The sequence below is a fragment of the Microplitis mediator genome, chromosome 1 (genome assembly GCF_029852145.1).
Source record: "Microplitis mediator isolate UGA2020A chromosome 1, iyMicMedi2.1, whole genome shotgun sequence".
NCBI lineage: Eukaryota > Metazoa > Arthropoda > Insecta > Hymenoptera > Braconidae > Microplitis > Microplitis mediator.
The window spans coordinates 7,276,054-7,303,768 of record NC_079969.1 but is presented as its reverse complement, the minus strand read 5'-3'; the positions used below and the strand labels follow the sequence as shown (position 1 = coordinate 7,303,768).

At 28.9% G+C, this 27,715-nt stretch overlaps 3 protein-coding genes and 1 long non-coding RNA gene across 5 annotated transcripts; 2 read left to right on the top strand and 2 right to left on the bottom strand.

The window, feature by feature from the left end:
- Positions 1-1,859: 1,859 nt before the first annotated feature.
- Positions 1,860-4,956, bottom strand: LOC130662891 (hypodermin-A-like). Its single transcript, XM_057461848.1, has 2 exons — positions 4,911-4,956; positions 1,860-3,916 (listed from the first exon to the last, which is right to left on the bottom strand). The coding sequence occupies exons 1-2, from the start codon at positions 4,954-4,956 to the stop codon at positions 3,054-3,056; spliced, it is 909 nt and encodes a 302-aa protein (XP_057317831.1). The 3' UTR covers positions 1,860-3,053.
- Positions 3,823-19,720, bottom strand: LOC130675541 (urea transporter 2-like). Of its 2 annotated transcripts, XM_057481299.1 has the most exons (9): positions 19,323-19,720; positions 19,136-19,255; positions 18,435-18,592; positions 18,237-18,378; positions 18,055-18,129; positions 17,563-17,710; positions 17,315-17,499; positions 17,053-17,239; positions 3,823-3,916 (listed from the first exon to the last, which is right to left on the bottom strand). In XM_057481299.1, the coding sequence occupies exons 1-8, from the start codon at positions 19,458-19,460 to the stop codon at positions 17,060-17,062; spliced, it is 1,146 nt and encodes a 381-aa protein (XP_057337282.1). In that variant the 5' UTR covers positions 19,461-19,720; the 3' UTR covers positions 3,823-3,916; positions 17,053-17,059. The 2 variants fall into 2 exon arrangements, with proteins under 2 accessions (XP_057337282.1, XP_057337291.1); XM_057481308.1 differs by lacking the exons at positions 3,823-3,916; positions 17,053-17,239 and having other exon boundaries at positions 17,392-17,509.
- LOC130675534 (uncharacterized) lies at positions 6,223-11,031 on the top strand. Its single transcript, XM_057481286.1, has 3 exons — positions 6,223-6,439; positions 8,450-9,176; positions 10,462-11,031. Exons 1-3 carry the CDS (start codon positions 6,308-6,310, stop codon positions 10,797-10,799), a joined length of 1,197 nt encoding a protein of 398 aa, XP_057337269.1. The 5' UTR covers positions 6,223-6,307; the 3' UTR covers positions 10,800-11,031.
- A 5,060-nt stretch (positions 19,721-24,780) lies between the features above and the next one.
- Positions 24,781-27,512, top strand: LOC130674396 (uncharacterized). Its single transcript, XR_008991040.1, has 3 exons — positions 24,781-25,622; positions 25,716-26,880; positions 26,946-27,512. It is a non-coding gene; the product is annotated as an uncharacterized LOC130674396 (long non-coding RNA).
- The last annotated feature ends 203 nt before the right edge of the window (positions 27,513-27,715 follow it).

Here is a 27,715-nt window from a genome sequence, read left to right as displayed (position 1 = left end):
GGTGTGCGAATATTCGAATTATTCGATTCAAATTTCGAATCAAATAGTTTGAACTATTCGAATAGTTCGAAGTATTCGAATAGTACGAACTATTCGAATAATTTGAATTCAAACCGTATAATAAACTTATTATTAAATTAAAGAAGAAGTTGTATTCATCGTATTTATTAACATTTGTTTTCCATTTTATGATAAATTTTTATGTGGAAAAATCAAATAAGATACTGATTCTGGTGTTAAAAAAGTCCTCTTCTGGGTTATTATATCTCCTGCTGAAAAAAATAATCTTTCCCTTTCGACAGATTCAAAGTAAATTAAAAAAATTTCAGTTGCCGTTAAAACTAAAAAATTTTCACTTTTGCAGGCAAAATGGGGTACCCCCTTAAAAAAGGTAAAAATAAAATTCTGGATTTTAAATGAATTTGATTAAGTTAAATTTTTTTGTAAGTAATTTACATGAAGAAAAATTATATTTCACATGATTATTGGATACAAACGAAGGAAAACAAATTTTTAATAGTTTTTATCATAAAACAAAAGTCATTAATATTTTTCAATTGACAATTGATTTTTGAAAAAGTTTCACAAAAAAAATTCCAAATAGTGCTCAATTATATTTACAAAAGTGATTTTGAAATGTTTAAAAAACATTTAAAAATAAAATTTTTGGGGTACCCTGTTTTGCCTACCTTACCCCCCCCCCTTCCTATATGTAATATGTTTCTTCGGTAGCTCTAACGGATCTTGACAATTTGAATACCTGTTATTATTCAGGCATTACCATATTAATTGATTTAAAAAATAGGCGATGTTTTGGTCGAATATGGTCAATTAGACTAGTAATTTTTAATGAAAAAACTATTTTGAGTTAATTTAATGATTGACTAATTGATTTCCTGATAACTCTTGACATTTGCAACCCCTGTCAAATATTTAATAACTGAAATACCATTACAATTATCTGACGATTTACCGAATGGCATTGCGTCTGAAGGGTCATTTGAATTGAAACTTGTCAGAATTGTAATGATACACTGTAAAAAGAGCGGTGTTAAAAATGGACTCATTTTAACTCCGCCTGGTGTTAAAATAAAATTACACCGGTGTAGGAGGAGTAATACACCGGTGTTAAAAATACCGGTGTTAAATCGGGGTAACCGGCGTAAAAGCGGAGTACAATCGGTGTAAAAGCGGGGTAACCGGTGTAAAAGCGGAGTAATACCGGTGTAAAAGCAGGGTAACTGGTGTAAAAGCGGAGTAATACCGATGTAAAAGCAGGGTAACCGGTGTGAAAGCGGAGTAATACCGGTGTAAAAGCAGGATAAACTGCGTCCGCATGGAGTATTAACTTTAAAGAATATAAAACACAAAAAATGTCAGTTCTTTATGAAAATTAATAAAGAATATCATTTATTAACAAGTACAGGGATCGAGTAAGTAAAAATATTTACAAATTAAAATATTTTAACACCAGTAAAGAATATCTACACCGGCAGCGGCGTTATTTTAACACCGGTCTAGAATATTTACACCGGTGGCGGCGTTATTTTCACACCGCTTTCGGGGGTAAATTTAACACCGATAATTTTAACACCTACACCGTTTGGACTTACCCCGGTGATTTTTTACAGTGTAGTCGATTAAGCTATTTTAATTTCAACAAACAATAAAATGTACAAAAATTACTTAGTTGTAAAAATTTATTCGACACATTGTATTTAACATAAAAATTATAGTATAAAATTAAATACACTTTCTTGATTATAAAAACTTATTTTTTACTTATGTATACTTTACAAAAAATGAATATTTTATTTAATTTGAATTAGCATTAAAATATAAATTCGACATTCACCCCATCAAATTTAATATCACCTCAATACGATTCAACATGACAGTGATATCAAAATACTTCAGCTGATATCTTTATTTCTCAGGAAGTTATTAATATTTATATCTACGCCTACAAATTGCGGAAACATATACGACTTTTTTGAGACTTTACACATCTATTGAAATTTATTACTTCATTTATATCTTAAAGTACTAAGATGTTTAGGTCCCAGAAGTCAAAAAACAAAACAATTATTTTTAATGAAAAATTTGGTCTAATTAGTTGCAATAAAAATTTTTCCAGTATTTCAGGAGTCTAAAAAAAATTTTCCAACTTCTCGCTATGAAAATTGGAAATTATCAAACAAAGGGAAGTTATTGGTTTCGGTCTAATTTTTAAAAATCGAGTAGTCATTTTACGGTAAAATTGCGGAAATGCATCGTAAAATTTGCAGAAATACTGCGGTTTTTATGCTGCAATTTACCGTAATTTACGGTAATCAGAAGAATTACGTGAAATACGACAGTTTACCGTAAATTGCGGCAATTTACGACAGATTGCAGTATTTTGCGGTAAATTACGATAATCTACCGTAATTAACGGTAAGTTGCCGTAATTTACGGTGATCTTGCAGTAAATTACGGTATTTTGCGGTAAAATCCGGTAATTAACCGTAATTCGGAAGTAAACTTAGAGCTGATTGGATTTTGAAGTTGATCGGTCGAGTACTTTGCAAATTATACGACAAACAAAAAATAGAAATTTTTTTATTCCACGTTCTTGTTGCATAACTCGTGAATCACTCGACCGATTTGTTTCCAAGTTCGATCAAATCTAAGTACGTAAAAATCAGTTGATTCGTTCCAAAGATGTCGGACAAAAATTATTTTCTCTCAGCGAAATGTATGTATTTTGATTCAGCCATTCTTTTAGTTCACGGAAAAAAATGATTGACAATAATTGTAGTTCAACTTATAATTATTTATGTTACGTTCAATAACTAATGTCGTTTCAATCAGTAAAATTATGATTTTAATGTTTAAACTGCTATAATTAACAGTTAATCGTTGAAATATACTGCTTGACTATTTCAAATTACTACTTAAACCTTAAAAAACGACAAGACCCTTGTCAAAAAAATGCATCTGTTATTAATTTCTTACGTTTTACTCCATAATATTTGCTGAGATTCGGTCTTGGCGCGCTGTTGATGAGAATCTCAGTAATATTTACTGATATTTTTTTCCGTGTTCCGAGGTTCAAAAAAACTGAAAGTATTATTCCAAAAGGGCCTGTGGAAGTTAATGACCTCTTCGATATTATTATCAGGATCCTCGCAAGTAGTCTCTAATATATTTATATCGGGGCCCAGCGCTGATGAAATCCACTCACCATACCAACGGACATTAGTAAATAGAGTCGGTGAGTGTGGATATAGATCACAATCCATTTTCCATGATTTAAGGCCCACAAGATATCCATCAATGACCAACAGGTCCCCAAGATCTCCGAGAGTGCACGGGTTTTTCACATCCCCTTCGTTGACAGCGCAGACAAAACTGTTATTAAATCCAGCCCTATTATAAAAAAAAAAATATTTATTGCATTTGGGAGTGTCAATTTGTAGCCACTTTTGTTTCTTCAAAACAGCAGGTACATCAGTATCAGTATTATCATTATCATTATAATATATATCCCAACCAGTAACATTATATAATTTATGTACTTTTGGCTCGTAAGTGTTAATTAATTTAATTGGCTGACGTGTACTGTCAATATCAAAATGATCGAGTACTTGAATAAGTCCAATATCATTCAATGGTATATTTGCGCTTCCAAGTTCAAATGCCTCATGCAATTTATAAGTAGCAATTCTGTGAACAGAACCATTGCGCTGAGTACTTGTAGCCCCGGCATGTATTGTTGAGTATGGAAAATTCAAAACAATATTTTTTACACACTGTCCAGATGTAATAACCCATTCTTTACTGATTATGGCACCGTTGCAGTAATGGATGTCGTGGATTTGAATACTAACTAGATAAGGCGCGTCATTTATTTTGATATCTGTCGCCAGTACACCTGTAAATTTCATTTGAAAATAATAAATAAATTTAACTTATTGTTTGAATTATATTACAACTCAAATAATTGAAGCTGTCAATTGTTGGGAAGTGTAAGAAATTTTGTTTAACAAAAATTTATTCATATTTAGGGAAATTGATTCGCTTAACATGCGAGTGTTGGCCGCAGCTGCCTTAGGCTCGAAAAACAAACATTTAATAAATAAGGTACCGGCGGGTAATAAGACCTAGCTAAGGGTGATTTTGGATAGAATCAAAAATATTGCATTTAATTATCGAAATGTATCATTAATCTTTATTTTAATACATTAGCCATAAAATAAAATAAAGTAATGGTAATTTATACCACAAACTAACAAAAAATTAAACTTTCACAAAAACCATACGAATAGGCCTTATTTTACTACGATAAGGTAATAAGGCCTACGGATTAAACAAACTGGAATAGTTTAATTATATTTAATAATATACGTATTAAAGATGAATCATCACTTAAACGTCGATTTCCCGAACTCTAGCTCCATAAACAATAATTTTTATTTAATGTTGAAAATCGGATTCCGCGCGGCTGCTGTCACATTGGCGCGTTGAGGTTAGAATAAGATTTAAAGATTTTTTTTTAGATTTTTGATATCGCTTAGAGTTATTGAGTTATTAACAAAAATCTAAGATTCTTTATTTTGTTTATATTTTTTGTTAATAAAAAAATGAAATTTTAATAAATAAAAAAAAAACAAAAAACACATCTTGCTCAAAATTTGATTCCGCATAGAATGAGCTATCACTCATATTTTTGCCACAATTCTAAAGATTTTTTACTTCAAATTCACGAAGAATTTTCACAAAAATCTTCGTTACAATGTAACATAGCAATGGTTACCATTCTAGCATAGGAATCAGAACTATTTTTTCTCTCCGTGTAATCTTCAATTGCGATGTAGTGGCTTTATTTTTAAACTTTAGAAAATGAAATAAAAAATTGAACTACTTACCAGTTGCTATCGCAAGTAAGAAAATAGACGCGAGCTTAAACTCCATCGTGAATAAAGTTTATTTACTCAATGTATAAAAAACATTATTCTACATTAACTTTTATTATAGATTATCTACAAAACACATTAGTGTAAAAAGTAAAAAGGTCTTCAAAAGATAAGCTATATTACTTTTTAGTGATATTTTTTTGGTTCACGGAACAATTAACTATCAAAGTCGTACTCAAAAAATTAAGAAATTTTTCAATAGCTTTGGTAATTAATTTAATGGCCTAGGGATTCTCAGTTTCATATTTATCATATATTGTGACATAAGTGTCTATTTAGAAGCAAAATTTCAAAACGTGGCAAGAAACCGATGCAATATAAAAAAGAAAAAGAAAATAATTATTAAAAATTGTGAATAAACTTGTTCAAAAAAATTTTCATAATTTTCGATTAATAAAATAATTAATAGTTTAAAAATTTTTATTTTTTATTTCTGTCATTAATTTCTGACTATCATAAAGTTTACGTCGTTAACCAACATAAAATTTCCTTTGAAACGAGTACTCACATCCATATATTTAATTTAACAGAATCTAAATATATATATATATCGATGTGGGTACTTATTTAACTTTAAATTGTCTTCTAATATCAGAATTTATATCTCAATATTGAATAGTTATTTTAAAAAAAAATGTTCATATATATATGTCAATATGAAATTTTTTTCTTACTTTTACGTGAAAGAAAATATATAAAATACAATGGTATAAAACACAAGCTTGTCTTACACTAAAATAAATTCTAGTATATTCGTAAGGGAGAATAAAATGAAGTACTTGCAAAAAAAAAAACTATGTCTACTTCTTCTTACAAACTGAATCTAAATTTATATGAAGACTATCGATTTGTCAGGTAACAATTTTTCCTTAGATATGTTCTTTAGATATCCAACATATCCTCGTATATATATATTATATACATCAACATTTAGTATGCAAATTATAGGTGGACCTGCAGTATTTTTTTTTCTTCAACCTGCATCTAGCAGACGGAAATAAATCTACTCGCGTTGTATAAATTTAGTAAAGGGGTGATATTTTTTTTTCTAATATTTTCAATGCTCATATAGAATTTACCCAGTATTGATCATATATATGAATTATTAATGTAAAGGTGACATGACATCTTAAATAAATAATAAGTTTGGACAATGTGCAAGTAAAACTATTAATGTATATAAAAAAAAAAAAAGGAATATTTCAGTGATACATTGAAATTGTCAGTTGAATATGAGTTAGATAAAAAGAACGGTATAGCTGTTGATATCTGAAAGTATAATTCTAACATACGACTCTCTATATCCTGAAGTAAAATATTTTTTCGAATGCAAATTTCTTTTGTCAACAATGGAATCAAGCAAAAACGTTAATAAGAGAATTAAATGGCAAATATTTTTCATGTCAATTTTAGGCCTCTGGCCACTACAGAAAGACAATTTTTATCGTAAATTTCGTGTTGGTTATTCTCTTAGTCAATTGGTAATACTATTAAATAATTATTATGAGTATTTAATAAATGACGTAAACTTGTCTCTCATATTTTTGCAAACATCGAAAATTTTTTTGATTTTTACAAGTTTGTATGAATGTGCCCTTACGCAAGAAACTAATCAGCACTAATGAGAAACACTAATGTTTTAGTTTTTTCGCACACTAATGGGTTATTGCCATTAGTGCGTTGTCATTAATTCGAATTTTACAGTAGAGTAGTACCCCTGAGTCAAAAAACAAATTGGGATTTAAGTCTCAAAGTTCTCAATGAGGTTTTTGAGGATCAATTTAGAATTTGGAGACGGACAACAGTATAGAAAGTTATCCTAGTTTAGTCCTCAAAGTAGTAGTTACGACCAATTTTACTACTTTGAGGACTAAAGTGGAATAACATAATTTGGATTAGAGCCTCAAAATATTCAAAACATACCGGAATAATTTTATCAACATTTGAACCTCAAAAGTTTCATTCGACGTATTCTCTCCCCTCCCTTTTCTATCTAAAATTTTTCAAAGTTCGAACTATAGCTTTTCATTCGTTGAGGATTTTGAGGTCTTAGTTATAATTTAAAATCGATAAATTATTCGCATTTAGACCTCATAGTTCTCATTGAAGATTTTGAGTACTAAAGTAGAGTTACTTTCTGGGCGGTAAATAAAACATCAAAGGAATTGAGGCTTTTGAGGACTAAAATAGAATTTATTCTTTGACTCGGGCCAACTATTCGGATTACTAATGAACACTATTGAAACCTGGTCAGCACTTATCACTTCCAGGAATATTGTAAGATTCACTAATCAGATTACTAATGATCACTAATAAAATGCTATTCAACACTAATCACTTCCAACAATATTGCAAGATTCATTAGCCAGAGCACTAATAAATGAACACTTATAAAACATTATTTAAAACCAACCACTTTTAATAGTGTTGCAAGATCCATTAGTAGTCCGACTAATGAACACTAATACCACACTATCCAGCACTAATCACATCTAATAGTGTTGTAAAATTCACTAATCAGAGTACTAATGATCACTAATAAAAAAATCGGTCTGTCAGTTGACCCTGCGGGCCAGCCCCAAAACTTCTCGCTGTTTTCGAGCTCGTTGAGCTCTTCGAGCTCGCAAATACTTTTGTATGCCATTGTTTTGTAAAAAACCATTTTTTAGCATTTCCTTCTCCCACGATATCTCGCGAACGAATTAACCGATTTTGATGGTTGAGGTGGCAATCGACGCGTTTTATCAAGTTCTGAAGCTGATCAAATTTTGAAATTGATTTATTTAGCCGTTTTTGAGAAATTTCAAAAAAACCAAGGAAAAAATTTTTTTTGAATTCTTTCGTCAACGGTTTCTCTTGAACGAATGAACCGATTTTGATGGTTGAAGTGGCATTCGACGCGGCTTATAGAGTTTTAGAGCTGATTAGATTTTGGAATCAATCCATCGAGCAAATTAAAAGTTATCCAAATAAAACATTTTCGAAAAAATTTTATTTTTGAAATATCTCTGAACGCACCCTACCGATTAAGTTCAAATTTTTACGGCTCCAAGACATTAACAAGCCGCGTCGAATGACACCTCAACGATCAAAATCGGTTCATCTGTTCAAGAGTTATGAATGTTTACATACATACATACGTACGTACGTACACACATACATACACTCGGACATCATCGTGAAATTAGTCAGGATAGCTTCCTAGGACCTCGAAACGTCGACATCTGATGGGAATTCGATTTTCGTAAATCGGACCGAAACCAATAACTTCCCGAATTTTTGAAAATTTACAATTTTCTTAGCGGGAAGTTAAAAATTGTCAACACTCATGAATTTTCAATAGTGTTCATAAGTGTTGATTAGTTTTTTTGCGTAAGGGTGTGGAGTGATTTTTTTAAAAACTCTGGAACTCCGAGTGACGGAGTGAATTCAGATTGAAATAAAATCCGTAATCACAGTTCATGTTTTAAGTACTTGTATTTATTATACAGATAATAGTAACAGTATCAATGTTTTATCAGTTAACATTAAACTGCGGCGATATTGATGATACTTTTGACTCTTACTTAGTCCTGATATTCAGTATTTTAATATTTATTAAAATGTACTATACGTCTACACGCCGTGAGTATTTAAAACAGCTGTTAATTTCTTCATATCACGATTGGGAGTCGATAAAAGATACCGACGACATCGAATTAATGGTCAATAATTCAGAAATGTATAATAATATATCATTGCTAATATTCAGTTCTGGATTTGCTTCAGTAATTTTATATGACATTCAAAGAGTTATTTTTACCGACAGCAGCGCAATACCGATTTTAAATGATTACTCAAATAAAACAATATACAATTACCAGCATAAATTTTTATTACCTGGAAGCTGCATTTATGATGATGTCAGTAAAAATTTATATTATGTCGTTCTGATAAATCAAATGGTACAGTCATTTATTATTATGGCTGGACTTATTTGCAGCGATGCCATGTTTGTTTTAGTCACTAGTCATATTTGCGGACAGTTTGATATTTTGATAAAACGAATGGAAAAATTCTGTGACAATGATTATGATTTTGAAATTAATGAACATGAATTGATAATTATCATCCAGAGGCATCAACATTTGATATTTTTATCAAATTGTTTGGAAATTGTTTATAATAAAATTATATTAATGCAAATGGGAGCATGTCTTACATCATTAAGCTTCGCTGGTAATATTTAGTTGAATTTTCAATTATAATAATTAATGGTTAGAGCTTACAGAGGTTTTGGTCAAAATTCGTAGATCTTAATTTTAACACAAACCCGGGCCCCAATACAGCGGAAGTTTTAAATGGGAAAACACATGTATTTTTTTTTCAAATTAAATTTTGAATATTTATGAGTACGATTCAACATAGCAACAATTACTGTGTTACACATTTGTTCCCCCCGATGCGCTCATTACTGTGATTTGGCTTGAATAATTAGGGTGTGACTAGCTCGGGCATAGTAGAAAATCTAGCAGGGGACGAACAAGCGGATAATTGCTTGTTGAGAACCCGAAAGATGCAAGTGGAGTAGCCCTTTACATAGGGTATGGGGAGAACTTATATTGCGTCCTATCACTAATCTATGCAAGCAGTTGACCAGAGCTGAAGTCTGGTACCATGGGAGATCCATTCCAAGCCCCACTTCTTATTTATGTATTGTTACATATTGAATGTTGAATGTTAAATTATTTTGGTATTGAGAAGGATTCAGAAAGATTAAAAAATATCAATTCATTTGAATTCTTTCCAATCTTACACTCGATCCGAAATATCGGACTATTTTGGTATTGAGGAGGATTCAAAAAGATTCAAAAATTTCAATTCATTTGAATCTTTTCCAATTCCTCAGAAGTTTAGAAATTCTTATATTATTTTGGAATTGAAAAGTATTAATTTTATGTCCAAATGAAAACCTTTGGGTATAGAAAGTATTCAAAAGGATTCAATTCTCATCTTTTTCAATACTTTTCAATCAATATTTTTAATCAGGGCGGTGACTATGAAAATGACAACCAGTCGTGTTTTCGATATAATGTGTAACATAGTAACCCTGATTAAAAACTCCGATTGAAACCGCTGAATTTCCATTGACTCCGATTGAATCCGATTGGTTCTGATTGAAATCCGATAGACTTTCAATCAGAATTCGTTGGTTTCAATCGGAGTTTTTAATCAGGGAACTGTTGCTATGTTGAATCGTACTCACTTCTATTATACTGAGAACTAATAATATGCTAAGATCAGTTTCTACATACTTTACGATCATTATTTTATAGCACAGAAACCATTCCTATTTATTTTTTTCCGTGTATATACATTTAGCAACATCGAGTATAATACCGACTCCACATGCTGTATAAAATACTATTAATATGCCTTATATTACATTCTTAACGCGATTTATACCCACAAGCTCAATCAAAGGTAATACTTTTATAAATAAATAATGAATATTTAATTACAGGTGTTGGTTTGCTTATGAGTATAAATGAAAACGATATTATAATTGCTATGAGATCAGTAAATACGATAAATTTTGTGATACTCGGAAGCTACATATACGCTTACCCAGCAGATAATTTGTCAAGCAAAGGAGATGTTATGCTGAACGCAATATATTGCAGTTATTGGTATAAAATTCCAATTGTACATAAAAATATTATTTTCATGATGATGCGTCTTTTTATCACACCGTACCTTACCGCGGGAAAATTTTTTAATTTAACAAACGAATCATTTATGGGTATCTTAAAAACAGCTTTTTCGTATTTATCAGTATTACGATTAGTTACAATGAAATAAATACTATTGCATATTGTAGTCTGAATTCAGTGTGATTTAAGATTTTCTATTAATATTGTCATACACTGTAAAAAAAAACGGTGTTAAAATGAACTCACATCACGGTGTAGTGATGTTACCCTACACGGAGAAAAATGTTGGCTCAAAACCTACCAATTTTTATTATGCTGTTGACCAAACTTGAAACAGAAAGTGAAGCATCCAAAAATTTAGTATTCTCTTATGAACAATTATTATGCCACATCACAATTATTACAATGTATGGAAGTAATTGTTATTAAATCTTATCGATAAGTGTCTCGCACGTAGTAAGTATTATGATACAGCGTAATAAAAATTGGTAGGTTTCGAGCCAACATTTTTCTCCGTGTACACGGAAAGAAAATTATGGGAAGTTTTCCTATGCATTACGGGAATGGTTCCCATAATGGTATGGGAATAGTACCTATACTACTATAGGAATGGTTCCCATATATTATGGGAACCATCCCCATAATAGTATGAGAATAGTTCCCATACCAATATGGGAACCATTCCCATAATAGTATGGGAATGATTCCCATACCATTATGGGGATGGTTCCCATAATATTATAGAAACCATTCCCATATAATTATGGGAACCATTCCCATAATGGTATGGGAATCATTCCCATACTATTATGGGAATGGTTCCCATATTGGTATAGGAACTATTCCTATAATATTATGGGAACTATTCCCATAATGTTATGGGAACCATCCCCATAATATCATAAAATTTTTTTTTTGCACAATAGTGTAGAAATTTCCGAAAATTTAAATTTTCTTGAATGTTTTGTGCTGACAAAAAATTCTTATTAAAAATTTTAATGTTTTTTTGCCAAATACGATTTTTTTTTTCAATGTTTGAATTTTTGTTTTTATGTTTGATAATATTTCTGTGTATTGTAGAAGTGATTACCACATTCCTTTAAATTAATTTTTTCATGATAATATGGGAACCATTCCCATAATATTATGGGAATGGTTCCTATAATTTATGGGAATGGTTCCTATAAATTATAGGAACCATTCCAATAAATTATAGGAATGATTCCCATAATATTATAGAAAGTATTCCTATAAATTATAGGAACCATTCCTATAATTATAGGAACCATTCCTATAGTGTTATGGGTATCATTCCCATAATTATAGGAAATATTCCTATAATTATGGGAATCATTCCTATAATTATAGGAACCGCTCCCATAATTTATGGTCGTAATTCCTATTATGGTATAGGAAAAAATTTCACAAAATTATGGGAACCGCTGCCATAATTTTCTTTCCGTGTACCAGTGTTAAAACGATCCCTGGCGGTTTCGAATCACCCTGGAAACAGCCTAGAGACACCCTGGGAGTGGAATCACGGTGGATCCAGGGTGGTTACACGGTGGGTTTGTGCCATTTTACCACCGTGTATGCACGGTGGTTACAAGGTGTAACCACCGTAGAATCAGGGTGGGTACACCGTGTAATCACCGTGAAATCACGGTGATAAAATGAAAAACCCACCGTGTTTCCAGGGTGATTCAAAACCGCCAGGGATACTTCAAAAATAAAACTACTTTTTTTAACACCACTGGACACCGAGAAAAATTTAAACTGCTACTAGTGTTATTTTAACACCGTGTTCGAGGATAAATGTAACACTGGGATAGCGTGAACTTACACCGTTTTTTTTTACAGTGTATAACAATCTTATTAAAATCTTGCGCAAGCCTAGCCATCAGTGTTTTAGTTGTCGACTTCTTTATATTACTGTCAATTTTGCTGCAGGCATTGAAAAGTTTTTAATTGCAAATCTTGTGCAGAACTTACAACAAAATTTTGATTTACGTACACGGAGAAAAAAATATTGCTCCTCGAACGATCTAAAGTATAGTAACTCGTAGATCGTTACCACAACAATACGTATGCTTATGGTAACAATACCGTATCGTTCCAGTAACTATCTATTAGATAGCTGTGAGCCCTATACGGCTTTCCGTAGTCGTCACCTCACACGGCACCGTCTAACCTAACTAAACATCCATTTTCGCGCCAACTTTTGAATATTGTATAATTGTTGCTAGCAGACGTTTAATAAAAAAAATAGTGTTAAAAATAATTGTGATGTTGAAATATGGATCCACGGGTAATTAATAAATTAACAGAGTAGAATCTCCATAACTATGTTGATATATTTATTGATAAGTGTTTTTTTATGCTTTTTGTAATCAAATATACATTCATAACCAAAAATCTAAATATTATATATAGTCGATGTTTTATAATTTAAATGTGATACGTAAATAGAAGAAAAATAATTAATAAACAAATGAGATCTGAATTAATATTGAATTTAAAATTAAATTACTAATAAATAAATTCAAAAAATTAAAAGATATATTTATATTTATATTTAAAATTTATTTAGACTATAACTAACTAATAAATCAGTTTTATAAATTATTTTATTTAATCAAAGTTATTTGCTTATCATTTATTTATGAATGATAAAGGTTTTTAAATATCTCATATAATTTGCAACGCGCGTGACGTCAGATAGGGCTCAGAACGATACCGTATAGGTCTCAGAGCTATCCACCGTATTGTTGTCAGAACGATACAGTAGATCGTTGCAGTAACAATCTAGTAGATAACTATAGCGTATTGTTACTGTAACTATACAGTATACTTCTGAGAACAATATTTTTTTCTCCGTGTATCTAGAGAATTATGCAAACTAAACTTGCGACCGCATGACTTGCAACAGATTTGCTCATCAAACGTAAATAAACGACGTGTCAATCGTAAACGTCTTATGAAACGTTTTTGATAATTAAATTGGTTATTTTACATTTCGTGACACAAATTTTTAGTTCATTTTTTATGGATCTGCTTACCCTGATTAAACAACTGAATTTGACCGATTTAAAAATTTTAATTCTGTTATATTCTGTCGATTTCTGCAAAACAGAATTCAACTGAATTGAAAATTTAAATTTGAATTAAACAGAATAAAACCGATTTAAAAATTTCAAATTGGTTTTAATTCAGTTTAATTCGGATTCAAAACCAGAAATTGGAGAATTATTTTCGAATTAATCAGAATTAAACCGAATAGAATTATTTAAATTCGTTTTAATTTGGACAAATTCTGGTTTTCCTGCCGAATTAGACAGAATTCATCTGAATTAAATAGAATTAAAAATTTAATTCTGTTTAATTCGATCGAATTCAGTTGTTTAATCAGGGTATCTTAGATCCTCAAACTATTATATTTTTTTGTTGACCATCGATTAATAAAAGCACATGGAAGTGATTCGTGCTTGAAAAATTTAAAGACCAATTTTGTTAAAAATAGTTTTAAATTTTTAAACGCAATTTTCTCAAAATGATATCGATGTTGGTCGACGCGTTATTGCTGATCCACGTCTATATATCGTAGACGAAAGGAAGGGGTAAAGTGGCAGAAATAGTTATACAGAGCATCTTGTGCAAAACTGTTGCAAGTCATGCAAGAATATCCTTCTGTAAAACTTTTCTGCCACAACCTTTGCTTAAAAAATGCGTGAGTTATTTTATCAACGAGCAATGTGTGTATCTGCAATTCTATTCCGTACAATATCATGGGCGTCATACAAAAACCTTGACTTTAAATTATTAATATCTTGTGACAGATTTACAGATATATAAAGACGTAGGCACGTAAGGGTTTCCCGCAAGACACTTTCGCAAATTAACACAATATTAGTTGCTACAAGATGGTTATTTTTCTATTATCTCACGCAAATCCATGTCGTATTTATTAAAAAAATTTAGTGATCAGTGTGTTGACCAGCAACACATGATAAAAATTGTTACATAGATTAATAGTATTGTATAGATTGGAAATTTGTTCATAGCAATAAATAAATATATTAATAGTTTATAAAATGAGTTAAATTATTATTATATAATCACAAATTTCTGCCTTAAGCAAGTTAATTGACGAAAGTCCTTCAGCAAAGTTCTTACAGAAGATTTGAAAAAGATGGATTTCATAAACCTGTTTTCTGCAGATTTCATCATTTTACTAAAGATTCTCTCTATAAAGATTTACGTAAATCTGTAGAAACAGTCTACAGCAATTCTTAACCAAGATATCTATTATTGTGGTCCCAGTAAGAGAATAGACCTCGGAAATTGCCCCCACTACTGAACATTTATGAACTGCGCATGCGCACAGAAAAATGGGAGAACATTTAGCACATAAAACATCCAGAATGGGAGTAAAAACCGACGACACTCGAAGTCCAATCTCTTGTTGGGAATACAATATACAGTCGACTCTGTCTAAAGGTTCCACGTCGGGACAGGACCATTGCCTAAAGGTTCCCTCCCCACCATCAGCACTTCCCCTACAATATATTCCCCTCGAGCGCCGAGGCGCACGCTAAAACGAACACATTGCGCAGTAAACATAACCTCAAAAAAACGTGCATTTAAAGTTAGCGCTCAAAAACTGAATTGTGATTCGTCACTCGAGAAAGCGGGTGGGGGAATATCCGGGAACCTTTAAGCAATGTATCCTGGAACCTATAGACAGCGGGAACCTTTAGGCAGAGAACCTTTAGACAGAGTCGACTGTAACAATGTTAAGGTAGTTGTCCTACTATAATATTGTCAAAAAGGTTATGACCCATATGTGCGGTAAAAGAAGGTTAGGTGGTAGTTAAAACGAGACATTGCTTCTGATACTGTACCCGTGAGAAGCTTACCTACACCTACTACCGGGGAGTTACAAAGTAAGGGTCGCCATCTGCAAGTGTCTTAGGCAATTCTTTAGCAAGTCTAAGCTAATGGATCTTACGCAAGTATCTTAGCCAAATATTGCAACAGATTTGCTTAAGATATCTTACATAGATTTGTCCAAGACTATGATCATGCAGACTTACTTAAGCCTTTTAAGATACAGATTTATATAAAACTTCCTTAAAAATGATACTGGGGTTAAACCATAAGTTTGTTTCCTTAATAAAATGACAATTTGAAATTAACTATTTTTACTATAACATATGAGGTGCAATCTAAATTTTCTAAATAAAAAATTACACGGAAAGAAAATTATGGGAAGTTTTCCTATGCATTATGGGAATGGTTCCCATAATGGTATGGGAACAGTACCTATACTACTATAGGGATGGTTCCCATATATTATGGGAACCATTCCCATAATAGTATGGGAATGATTCCCATACCATTATGGGAATGGTTCCCATAATGATATGGGAATGGTTCCCATACCATTATGGGAACCATTCCCATAATATTATGGGGACCATTCCCATATCATTATGGGAACCATTCCCATAATGGTATGGGAATCATTCCCATACTATTATGGGAATGGTTCCCATATTGGTATAGGAACTATTCCTATAATATTATGGGAACTATTCCCATAATGTTATGGGAACCATCCCTATAATATCATTAAATTTTTTTTTTGCACAATAGTGTAGAAATTTCCCAAAATTTGAATTTTCTTGAATGTTTTGTGCTGACAAAAAATTCTTGTCAAAAATTTTAATGTTTTTTGCCAAATACGATTTTTTTTTCAATGTTTGAATTTTTGTTTTTATGTTTAATAATATTTCTGTGTATTGTAGAAGTGATTACCACACTTTTCTTTAAATTAATTTTTTCATGATAATATGGGAACCATTCCCATAATATTATAGGAATGGTTCCCATAATATTATGGGAACCGTTCCCATAATGGTATGGGAACCATTCCAATTGCATTATGGGAATCATTCCCATAATATTATGGGAATAGTTCCCATATTATTATAGGAACCATTCCCATAATATTATGGGAATGGTTCCTATAATTTATGGGAATAGTTCCTATAAATTATAGGAACCATTCCCATAAATTATAGGAATGATTCCTATAATATTATAGAAAGTATTCCTATAAATTATAGGAACCATTCCTATAATTATAGGAACCATTCCTATAGTGTTATGGGTATCATTCCCATAATTATAGGAACTATTCCTATAATTATGGGAAACATTCCTATAATTATAGGAACCGCTCCCATAATTTATGGTCGTAATTCCTATGATGGTATAGGAAAAAATTTCACAAAATTATGGGAACCGCTGCTATAATTTTCTTTCCGTGTAGCCTTTAGTTTTTTTCGTAATAAAATTTTTTATTTTTTGTCAACAATTAAAAAAAAAATTTTTTTTACTTTTAATTTAATCTGAAATACTTTGGACAGGACTCGAACCGCGAACTTGACTGTTCAAATATCTCTGCCTCTGTTCTTCGGGAAAAGTTACAGTCTCCGGTTTTATAAATAATCCATTAGATTTTCTAACTCCCAAAAATATGAAAAATGTTATTACAAATGGTATCGTAAATATTGGAAGATTAAACTGTAAAAAATACTAGGATTAATTTTTTTTTTTTTTTTTTTTTTTTTTTTTATTGAAAAAAAAAAATATTTTTACTTGAGAAAAAACATGTCGTAAAATATATTGCACAGCTACGGTTAAAGTAATCGATGCAATAGTTAATGGTATAGTCTGCCGATTAAAAGTTATAAATAATCCTCCGAATGCAGCTCCTGTTAAAAAACTATTGTAACCCCACAATCCGGAATAAATTTCACTGTAAGGTACACCTAGACCTAGAGCTAAGAAAAACTTTTTATTAAATAAATAAATATCTTTATATTATTTAATTCATAAGTAATTACCGATTAATGCACCAAATACTGCGCCGGTAAATGAAAATATAGCAGTAACTGGTGAGTAAATTACCAAAGCTAAATAAATAATCGAGCCTGCTGGGACATTATCAACACCATATGCTTGTGATGACGATACTACCATTCCCCTCAATACCTTAGATATGAATAAATAATTAATATTCAAAATAATAGTCATAAATCCTTTTTTCTCTATTTTTTCCCCACCATATCAACTTTTAAATATTCGCATATAAATTTTCATACTCAGCATAAACTTCCCCAAGAAAAGAGTACCCACACTAAAACATTCAAATTTTTTCGAAATTCTTCTCATATATTTTTAGAAAAAACGATGTTTACAGATTATAGGGTTGTGAGTATTCAAACAAACGGAAATTTACCGTACTTTCGAATGGCGATAAAGATTTTTTTTTTTTCAATTTTTTTAATTCAGTTTTGATATCAAAAAAGGATTTTAAGTGATTAAAAATTAATTACCATTCCCCAATCCAAGTTTGTTGAATTTTCGTTGCTCTTAGCATTTTGATTTATAAAATTGTCAGTTGTATTTACCTGTAAATTAATTTTATCTAAAAAATTTATTATAATTATTTGAATAATTACAAAAAAAAAGAGCTAAAGATTTGTTATTTAAAAATTTGATTCTTTTTATACTTAACTATATTATTTGTTTCGATTAAATTAATTTTAGAGTCATCGCCTTGTATAATTAGAATAATGAATAAAATTGTTTCGATGAGATTAAATGGCAGAGTGACACAAGGAACATTATCAGTCGCTAATGAACGTGTTAAGTAAACACTAAAAATATAATAAATGATGAATTTTTTTTTAAATAAAATAATTTATTTTCGTACCTTAAAATAGTTGCGATAAATGTCAAAAGAATTGAAAATGAATCCCAATGTCCATTATTATAATTATTTGGAAATAATGAATACGTTATACAGCCAACAAGGACTGGATTGTAAACGGTCAAACCATTTTCGATGTTTTGTAATGGCTCTTGTATTAACTATTTTTAAAAAAAATTTTGAACACGTAAATTTATAGAGAACTTGATGACCTTTCCAACGAGTACCAACATGACATATTTATTTTCAATAAATTATAAGATTTACATATATTATAATTAATAAGTTAAAAAAATATATATATTTTTTTAGACTAATTAAGAAAAATATGGCTTGTTGGTACTCGTTTCAGATGATTTTTTATTCTTTATCAAAGTAGCACAAAAAAATTATGAATTTTTTTTTTTTGAAAATTAATTAAATTCAAAATTGAAAAAAATATTTTTTTTTTGATAATAAATAAAAAATTCAAACTCTTTTCAAATGAGTACCAATAACCCATAGGTTCTAACCGTTTACAAGCATGTATATAGTGATATTTATAAATCTATATATTAAGCCGTATACATATATATATTTTAGAATTTAAAACATAAGTATGGCTTGTGGGTACTTGTTTTGAAGGTCATCGAATTTCTAATCAATTGAAACAGACAAAAATTTTTTTCTATGTACTGAATAAAAAAAAATAAATTTTTAATTACCATAGATACAGTAAGACCTAAAAATCCTGTTAATAATCCAGTACATATGACCAACGGTGATGAAAATAGTAGTGCTAGTAGTATTAATAACCCACTCAGTGGATTATTGGCAAAGATTACCTTAAAATAAATTTATTTTTCACTAAATATTTCTTTTTTTATTAAAAAAAATTTTTTTAATAATTACTTGACCGATTCCTCGTAACAAAGAATCAAAAATTCCAAAAGCAAACCAAAATACCGATTTATTTTTATTTTTCACTATTTTTTCTCGTAATAAAAAAAAATCACCCATGCACACAACAGTAGTATTTTTTTCTTCCATTTTATAAAAAGAATTTTCAAAATTTATTATTCAAAAAATCACCAAAGAATTAAAAAATATTCAATCCTGATAATTTAACAAAAAAATTCATACTTGAAAATTTCTTTAAAAAAAAAATTTTATTTGTCCACGTTGACTTGTAACGAGTCGACTGATGTCTACGTAATGATTTAGAGCAAGGAGAGTAAGTAGAACTTTTCAAATAATTTACAATTGATAATTTATGTATTATCACTTTCAATGTAGTCCACAAAACAATTATCGATATACATATGTTTATTTCATAACACCATGACATAATTATCGATAATAATTAATAATCTTAATCTATAATTAACTAATTAATTGGCTGATATTTTTTGCACAAAAATAAAAAACGCAAAAATAATCAGCTGCAATAACTAATTAATTTTATTAATTAATTTAAGATAATTAATTCGATGGAGATAAAAATAATTTTATTAATTGGTTTTAGGCAAATTAATTTTTTATCAGCAGATAAACGGTGCAATTAATTTTTTATTGATAAAAAAACATACAATTTTTTTAGAGATAATGAACTTAAGCTCATAATTTTTTTAGTTTATTTTATTATGAATTATAATACAGAGTTCTGGTTTATAATAAATAAAGATGGAGACGATTTTCTATTTTTTTGAGAGAGTTAACTAATTTTCAAAATTTTAAAATTGATATTTTTACTCAGCGTTAAATTCTGCGTTGAAAGAATACCCACATCGATATATTTAATTTTTGAAAAATTTAACTTTTGAAATTTTTGAAAAATCAAAGTCTTCGGATTATAGTGTTGTGGGTACTCATTCCAGCGGAAATTTGCTGCACTTCAACATAGTAAAGTTATTTTTTTTTTTTTAATCATTACTAAAAAAAAATGACAATATCATCAAAAAATGTATTGACATTACGCAATTTTTCAAATGAATTTGTCAAACGTCGAGTGCATGATATATGTATGATAAGTAAGTAAACAAACAATTATTTGTCATCAGTAATAAGTAATAAGTAATAAATTTATAAAGTCATTGAAAAAAAAAAAAAAATAATAAAATATGAATCTTCAATTTTTCAAGGCTTGTTGTTCCCTTTTTTTCCTCTTGTCTTCTTCGTCTTCTTTCCTAATTGCTTCGTAAAGTTCAGCAAGACGTTTATAAAGCTCACGTCGTTGTTCACTTAAAAGTAATTCTCTTCCGGGGGTAAGTAAATCAAATTCGCCATATAGTAATGGAATCTCTTCTTTTTCCACACGTTGGGCATCTCTTTGAGGTAACATTCTATTTTTTCTTAATCTTTCAGTAGCATGACGCAATAGTATTTCGTCTTCGATGTCAATACTCCGATAATTAGTTGCTGATAAATTTTTTTCAATTGAGTTATTTTCATTCATTTTATTTTCAACTTGTGAATTCAATATTTTGCAATTCATTGCTGACAAAATTACTCGTACGATCTATTAAAATTAATTAATTAATTATTAATAATTACAGTGACAATAATTATCATTTATTTGTTTGTCCATTAGATTTTTTAATCTTTAAATTTAAATCCTGGCTAAACTATTAGAGATATGAAAAAATTTATAAACATTATTTTTGTAGGAAATTAAATTCTCTACAAAAAAGGAATCAGTCAATTTTTATGTAAATCCAATAGTTTAGGCAGAATTCTAATCATAAGTAAACCATAAAAATTAATTGGAGTAATTAATAAAAATTTGGATTTTTTTAAACTTTAAATTCGAATTCTGGCCAAACTATCAAAGATACGATAAAAAACCATATGAACAAATTTATAGTAAATTTAATTTTCTACAAAAAAGATTGTTTTCATTTTTTTTGTAACTACAATAGTTCAGATGAAATTTTGATTTGAAGAAAATTTCAAAAATTTATGGGAGTAATTAATGAAATTTTTAATTTCTTGAACTTTAAATTCAAATTCTGTCTGACCTATCAAAGATACGATAAAAATACACAGATTTAAATTTGTAGGAAATTAAATTCTCTACAAAAAAAGAATGTTTCATTTTTTACGTAACTCCGAAAGTTTAGACGGAAATTGAATTTGAAGTAAACTATAAAAATTTATTGGAGTAATTGAAGAAAATTTTGCTATTTCAAAACTTAAAATTCAAATTCTGCCTAAACTATCAAAGTTACGATCAAAAAATTCATGAACAAATTTATAGTAAAATAAATTTCCTACAAAAAAAGTATCAATCATTTTCTTCGTAAGTCCAATAGTTTAGACACAATTTTTATTTAAAACACTAGATATTTTTTTTTCAATGAAAAATAATTATTTTCTTTTTTGAATCGAGCTTCAAAAAACTAAATACATTTTTTTTTCAATACTCAACTCCACTCAAGGTCTCACGAAAAATGTAGACCAAGAAATTGACCAAATTAGATCAACGTATCATAAGATTCTTTAGAGCGTAACTGCGTCGTTACCAAAAAATTATTATTCATTTAAAATTTCATCTAAATAATTACATTTTTACACAAAAAGTGACTCATTATATTAAATAAATTTTTTAATTATTTATATATGAAGTACTTACTTTTGAAATTAATTAAAAAATATATATATGTATATATTTTAAAATGTGACGTGTCCACTACACTTGGAAAACTATTTTTCAGTTACTTAATACCTGACACACTCGTCGAAGGTTCACGAGAGTTTGACAATTGTATACACCAGCAAGAGGGGAGAAAGGAAACGGAAAAAAACCTGTATAGGGTCCATTCCAATGCAGGTCTAAAATTAGGAAAATTACACTTTTTTCTAATCCTACGCCCTTGTATTATTTTTATTTAAATTCAATATCTTAAGAAATTTTTCTTTACGGTCAAAACTTACCGCATTTACGTAAAAATTTATAAGAACCCTTTTTATAGAACATTTAGTTTCCTTTAAAATTTATTATTATAATTCTAGAAGTTAAAAGTAAAAAGAACGAGTGATTTTACGAAAAATTAAAATTTTTAGTCTTTCAAAAGAAAATTTTGGAATTATTCGATTCGATGCGAATAATTCGTGTTCGAACTATTCGCACATCCCTAATAATTACTTGTATTACGTTTCTGTACAATTTAATAATTTAATTAACTATATACAATATTACGTATGTTAATTTATTCTTTTAATTTATAATTTTTAAACCGTTTTGTAAGTAATATCAGTGTGTAGCCTTATCTTTTTTACGAATGAAAAAGTCATGTTTTCTGCAATGTAATCTATTACTCACAGTATTTCGTTTGCAAACTTAACTGCGAACACTTCAATAAATTTAGTGTAGCTCAGTCACGCAAACCACGAAGTCGTTGGTTTAATAATTAATTATATATTAGAATTAATAAATATACGTTTTGAAATAATTAGTTATTGACGTATTTAAAATAAAAAAATTAAAAAATGCCAAAACTTAGTGCATTGCTTCTAAAAAAGAAACGTCTCATTGGCTCACTTAAATTTATTAATGATCATTGGTTAGACTTAAGTTTTGGTTTTGGTGAAACATCATTGTGCGTTGAAGTGATTGAGATGTGGATCGATACGCTAAAAAAAAAGTGGAATGAATATGAAGACTGTGAAGCTGCGATCCTTCAACTAATGGCTGAGGGGGATCATCAGTTTTTTGAAAAATTTAACCGCAAAGCTGATATAATTTTGAGCTCATCGAAGAGTTATCATGATTACGAAGTATTATACTACAATTTGCTTGAATGTATGATTATAGATTTAAACAAAACTAAAATAATAAAAAATATGGAACAAAGAAATACAGTCGACTCTCGAGAGAATGTTAAGAGTTATGGTTATTGGTGGTGGATATTCGTCGGTGTGATTATTATGTGCGTGGCAACGAGTATAGTGTAATATCCTAATATCTAATAATTATTATTTCATTACCCGGATCAAAAAAATAACTTGATTTTGACGTAATTTCAAAAATTGATAATAAGGCAAAACATATTTGGTTGATATAAAAAAACATTTGGTTTTTGATCTTGTTTTTGACTAATTTGTCTTACTTACCCTGATAGCCAGAGTTTCTGATCAGAAAGTTGGTGTACGTGAGTTGCGACCAACTTGATGACAATTTTCAGCTTGTGTAACTTTTGACTACAAGTTGGCTACAAGTTGCTCTGAAATTTGGCGATAATCTACTGCTGCAACCTGTCACTAAGTTTCTGAGCAACTTGTAGCCAAGTTATCGGCAACAGTTACACGAGCTGAAAGTTGTCGACAAGTTTCTCGGAAACTTGCCGTCAACTTATGAAAGTGCCAACTTTTGCGGCCAACTTGGCGACTTGGGTAGTATACGGAGAGAAATTTATGGTAACCGTTCCTAGTACGTTTATGAAATATCATCTCATACCGTTATGGTAATGATTACTTGGAATTATGGGGCATAGACCCATACTTTCCGGGAAAAGTTCCCAAGTATGGGAACGATTCCCATAATTATGATAACAGTTCCCATATCGCATGTAAAAGAATTATGGTAATGATTACCATATTACATGGTAAAAATGACCATAATATGTGGTAACCAATACCATAATATTATAGTAACTATTAACATAATGTTATGGTAACGGTTACCATAATGTTATGGTAACGGTTACTATAATATTATAGTAATAATAACTATAATATATATGAGTGCCGTTCCTATAATCGACATTTCAAAAAAACCGTATGCCATGCATTATGGGAACCATTTCCATAATATATTGTAATTGTTACCATAAATTTCTCTCCGTGTACCGATTTACGCCAACTAAGTCAAATTCAAGTCAAGTTTGACTTGAATTTAACTCAGTTGACTTAAATTTTTAAGTTAAAAAAGTGTACAGAAACAATTATTGATAGTATATAAAATAGCTGTAGTACACAGAGTAATTAATTTAATAATTTATAATAATTTAATTAAATAATTAAATTTATTTATTAATTGAAATAATTATAGGAAAAGTAATTATTATACTCTAAAAAATCCAGTTATTTTTTTGACCTGGGTAATCATATTTAATAAAATTTAATTTATGTAATAAGTTACGATATCAATTGTCTCATTTTACTTAAAACTCATTATTTTTTAATTTTTGAGTACTTTAAGTTATTCAGTATATAATTATGCGTTAGACAAGTCTCAACATCGATATATTTAATTTTTCAAAATTTTCATATTTATAAAATATTGAAAGAAAGTTTTTTTTTATATTCTATGATTATGCATAACCATAGGTACTCATTTCAACAGAAATTTGTCGTACTTGAAGATGATGACAATTGTAATAAATGTAAGTCATTGCAAAAGCAAAATTTGTTATATTTTTTTTCGAATTAAATTATTTATAGTCTTAGTTCGATATTATTATTCTGTACAAGATTCTGCGTTGAATGAGTACCAACATCGATATATTTAATTTTTCAAAATTTTCATTTTTGAAATTTCGGAAAAAATTTTTTTCTTTTAATATAAGGTTCTAGGTACTCATTTCAATCAAAATTTGCTGTACTTGAAGATGGTAATGATAGTTTTTTTAAAAAAATTTTTTAACAGCGTATGCATAAGGAATAAATATAAGACGATTTGTATTAGTGGCAAATAAATATTTATTTAATTTTAAATACCACGAGTGATTTAATATCTGAAACAAATCTTATCTTTTTCTCCGAATAAATAGGCTGTTGTTTTTGTAATCCAATATATCGCTTACGTTATGTCTCCAGAGCGCCAGAGTTAGCTGTGTACTATTGTCATCTCAACAAGAGATTTGTTTTTTTTCCTTTTGGCTATCTTCCCGGAAGGGCCACATGCCACTGCAACAAGAGGTTGGACTCGAGTGTCGTCGGTTTTTACCCCCACTCTAGATGTTTTATGTGCTAAATGTTCTCCCACTTTTCTGTACGCATGCGCAGTTCATAAATATTCGGTAGTGGGGGCAATTTCCGAGGTCTATTCTCTTACTGGGACCACAAACCACAATACACATTTGAATACAGAGTTATATAGTGATCCTTTGTGACGCTAACGATAAAGACGTTGTTTCAATTCATTTTTATTAATATAAAATAATATTTTATAAAAGAAGCGAATTATTCATTTCAAGCTCTTACTGAAAAAAGGTAAATTATTTTAAGTGTGTGAAATTTTTTAATATTATGATTAATATAATGAATAGGAAAAAAAAATTTTATTTTTATCGGATTGCTGTATAGTGAAATTTTGATTGAGATAACCAAGCAAAATGGAAAAATTTGTTATTTTACTTGAACAACAGGAAGAAATTGCTACATCATTTGATCATATGCGACATAAATTATCTTCTTCTACTTCTATTGCGTGGTTTGAGCTATTAATCGATGAAGCTAAAATGAAATGGGCTAAATTCAATGAGAATCATAATCAACTTTATGAAATAAAAATGAACGCTAATAGGCATTTAGATTTATTGAAAGCTTTTAAGAATTCGGATTATTTTAAATATGAACGATATCATGAAATTGAAAAGGATTACTTTGAATTTCAATTAGAATTATTTGGAAAGATTGACCAAATTAAAAAAAAAATAAAATAAGGCAAAAAAAAAAATAATAATCTCTCTAAACATGAATAAGTGAAATAAGTGAATATTCACTAATTCTGAGTGCCAACCGAACCACTTTTCGAAATTAGTGGTTCGGTTTGCACTTGGAATTAGTGAATATTCACTTATTCATGTTTAGAGAGATTGCTTAAAATTCCACACATAAAATGTTTTTTTATTTTTTTTTAAATTTGAATCAGTGTAAAAATTGAATGGAAAAATAATAAATATTGTAGCCATCATCATAACAACAAAATCTGTTATATTTTTTTTTTTTAATTAAATTATTTGTACTTTCATTCTGATATTGATATTCTTCATAAGATTCTGCATTGAATAAGTACCAACATTGATATATTTAATTTTTCAAATTTCATACAAAAAATTTTTTTTTTATTATAACGTTATGGGTAATCATATTAATAGAAATTTACCGCTCATTATATTACTATAATTAAACAATTTTCTCCATCTTTTTAAATTACTCAATTTAAATAAATTTTAAATCACTTTATTTTTTTTAAATTTAAATTAAACATTTTCTACTAATAATTAAAAAAATAAATTGAATTATTATTGTATTTTATAAAAATTAAAAAAAAAAATACTATTGATACAATTTTTAATAAAATTATTTCAAATTCCGCGGACTTACATATTGTCTAAGTTTATCTTTAAAGAAAAAAAATATTGTAACTAACTTCATACTTTACTCTCTTTTATTAATAAAATAAAAAACAAAAGAATCATCAAGTTCACTATTGATCATTTTTTCGCTCACTGGATTTATATTAAAGGTATTTATATATTTTTTAATATATCAAATTTAACAATTTATGATATTTATTTTTTTTTTGTTTAGATTAACCGGACATTTATAAAAATATATCTATATATATTTAATATAAAACAAATATGAGCGAAAATAATTTTTGTAAATTTGTTGCTATGATGTTACGTCAAAAACAAATTTATAAATCAATTCAATTGATTGAAAAAAATCGTCATAATTTTGAAAGATCTTGCGAATCAATCAGATCAATAATAAATGCACTCGATGAAAAATGGAAAAAATTTGATGAATTGAACAACAAAATTCACGAAATTTTACTAGACGATAAACATAACGCAGAAATGACTATTCTACATATTAAATGGATTGGAAATGTTGATTATTATAATGACTGTGAAAAAATTTACTTGGAACTAACAGGCGATATGCTTAAGCTTCTTGATACTAAAACTATAGCGATTGAATAATTTTTTAATATTAATTATAATTTAGTTAATATAAATATTAAATGCGAAGTTAGTTATAATTATTACTTCATTAATTATTAATTAAGTGTTCAGAAATAATTTTATACATGAAAAGTTGATGTAATTAATAATGTTCATTTTTATAAAAAAATAAAATTAAATAACTATATCAAACATTTATCAGTTAATCTATATTATTAAGAGAATAAGGAAAATTTTGTTCCCACCATATCTATGTGATAGAATTAGTTAATGTTATTGAAATTGGGTATCATTAGATAGGTCTTGACTTGAATTTGTGCCTTTTCAAAGTTCAAACTCTTTTTAATTGCCAAGTATTGAGATAAATAGATTTATCTATATCATTCGAAT

Excerpts from the sequence above, each read along its gene's own strand:
- LOC130675534 (XM_057481286.1), top strand. The coding sequence starts at position 6,308 with ATGGAATCAAGCAAAAACGTTAATAAGAGAATTAAATGGCAAATATTT. Across the intron at positions 6,440-8,449 it reads GTTATTCTCTTAGTCAATTG|ATAATAGTAACAGTATCAAT; the intron begins GTAATACTATTA and ends TTTATTATACAG. Across the intron at positions 9,177-10,461 it reads TACATCATTAAGCTTCGCTG|GTGTTGGTTTGCTTATGAGT; the intron begins GTAATATTTAGT and ends ATTTAATTACAG.
- LOC130662891 (XM_057461848.1), bottom strand. The coding sequence starts at position 4,956 with ATGGAGTTTAAGCTCGCGTCTATTTTCTTACTTGCGATAGCAACTG. Across the intron at positions 3,917-4,910 it reads CTTACTTGCGATAGCAACTG|GTGTACTGGCGACAGATATC; the intron begins GTAAGTAGTTCA and ends TGAAATTTACAG.
- LOC130675541 (XM_057481299.1), bottom strand. The coding sequence starts at position 19,460 with ATGGAAGAAAAAAATACTACTGTTGTGTGCATGGGTGATTTTTTTTTA. Across the intron at positions 18,593-19,135 it reads TAGGTCTTACTGTATCTATG|TTAATACAAGAGCCATTACA; the intron begins GTAATTAAAAAT and ends TTTTAAAAATAG. Across the intron at positions 18,130-18,236 it reads TAATCGAAACAAATAATATA|GTAAATACAACTGACAATTT; the intron begins GTTAAGTATAAA and ends ATTAATTTACAG.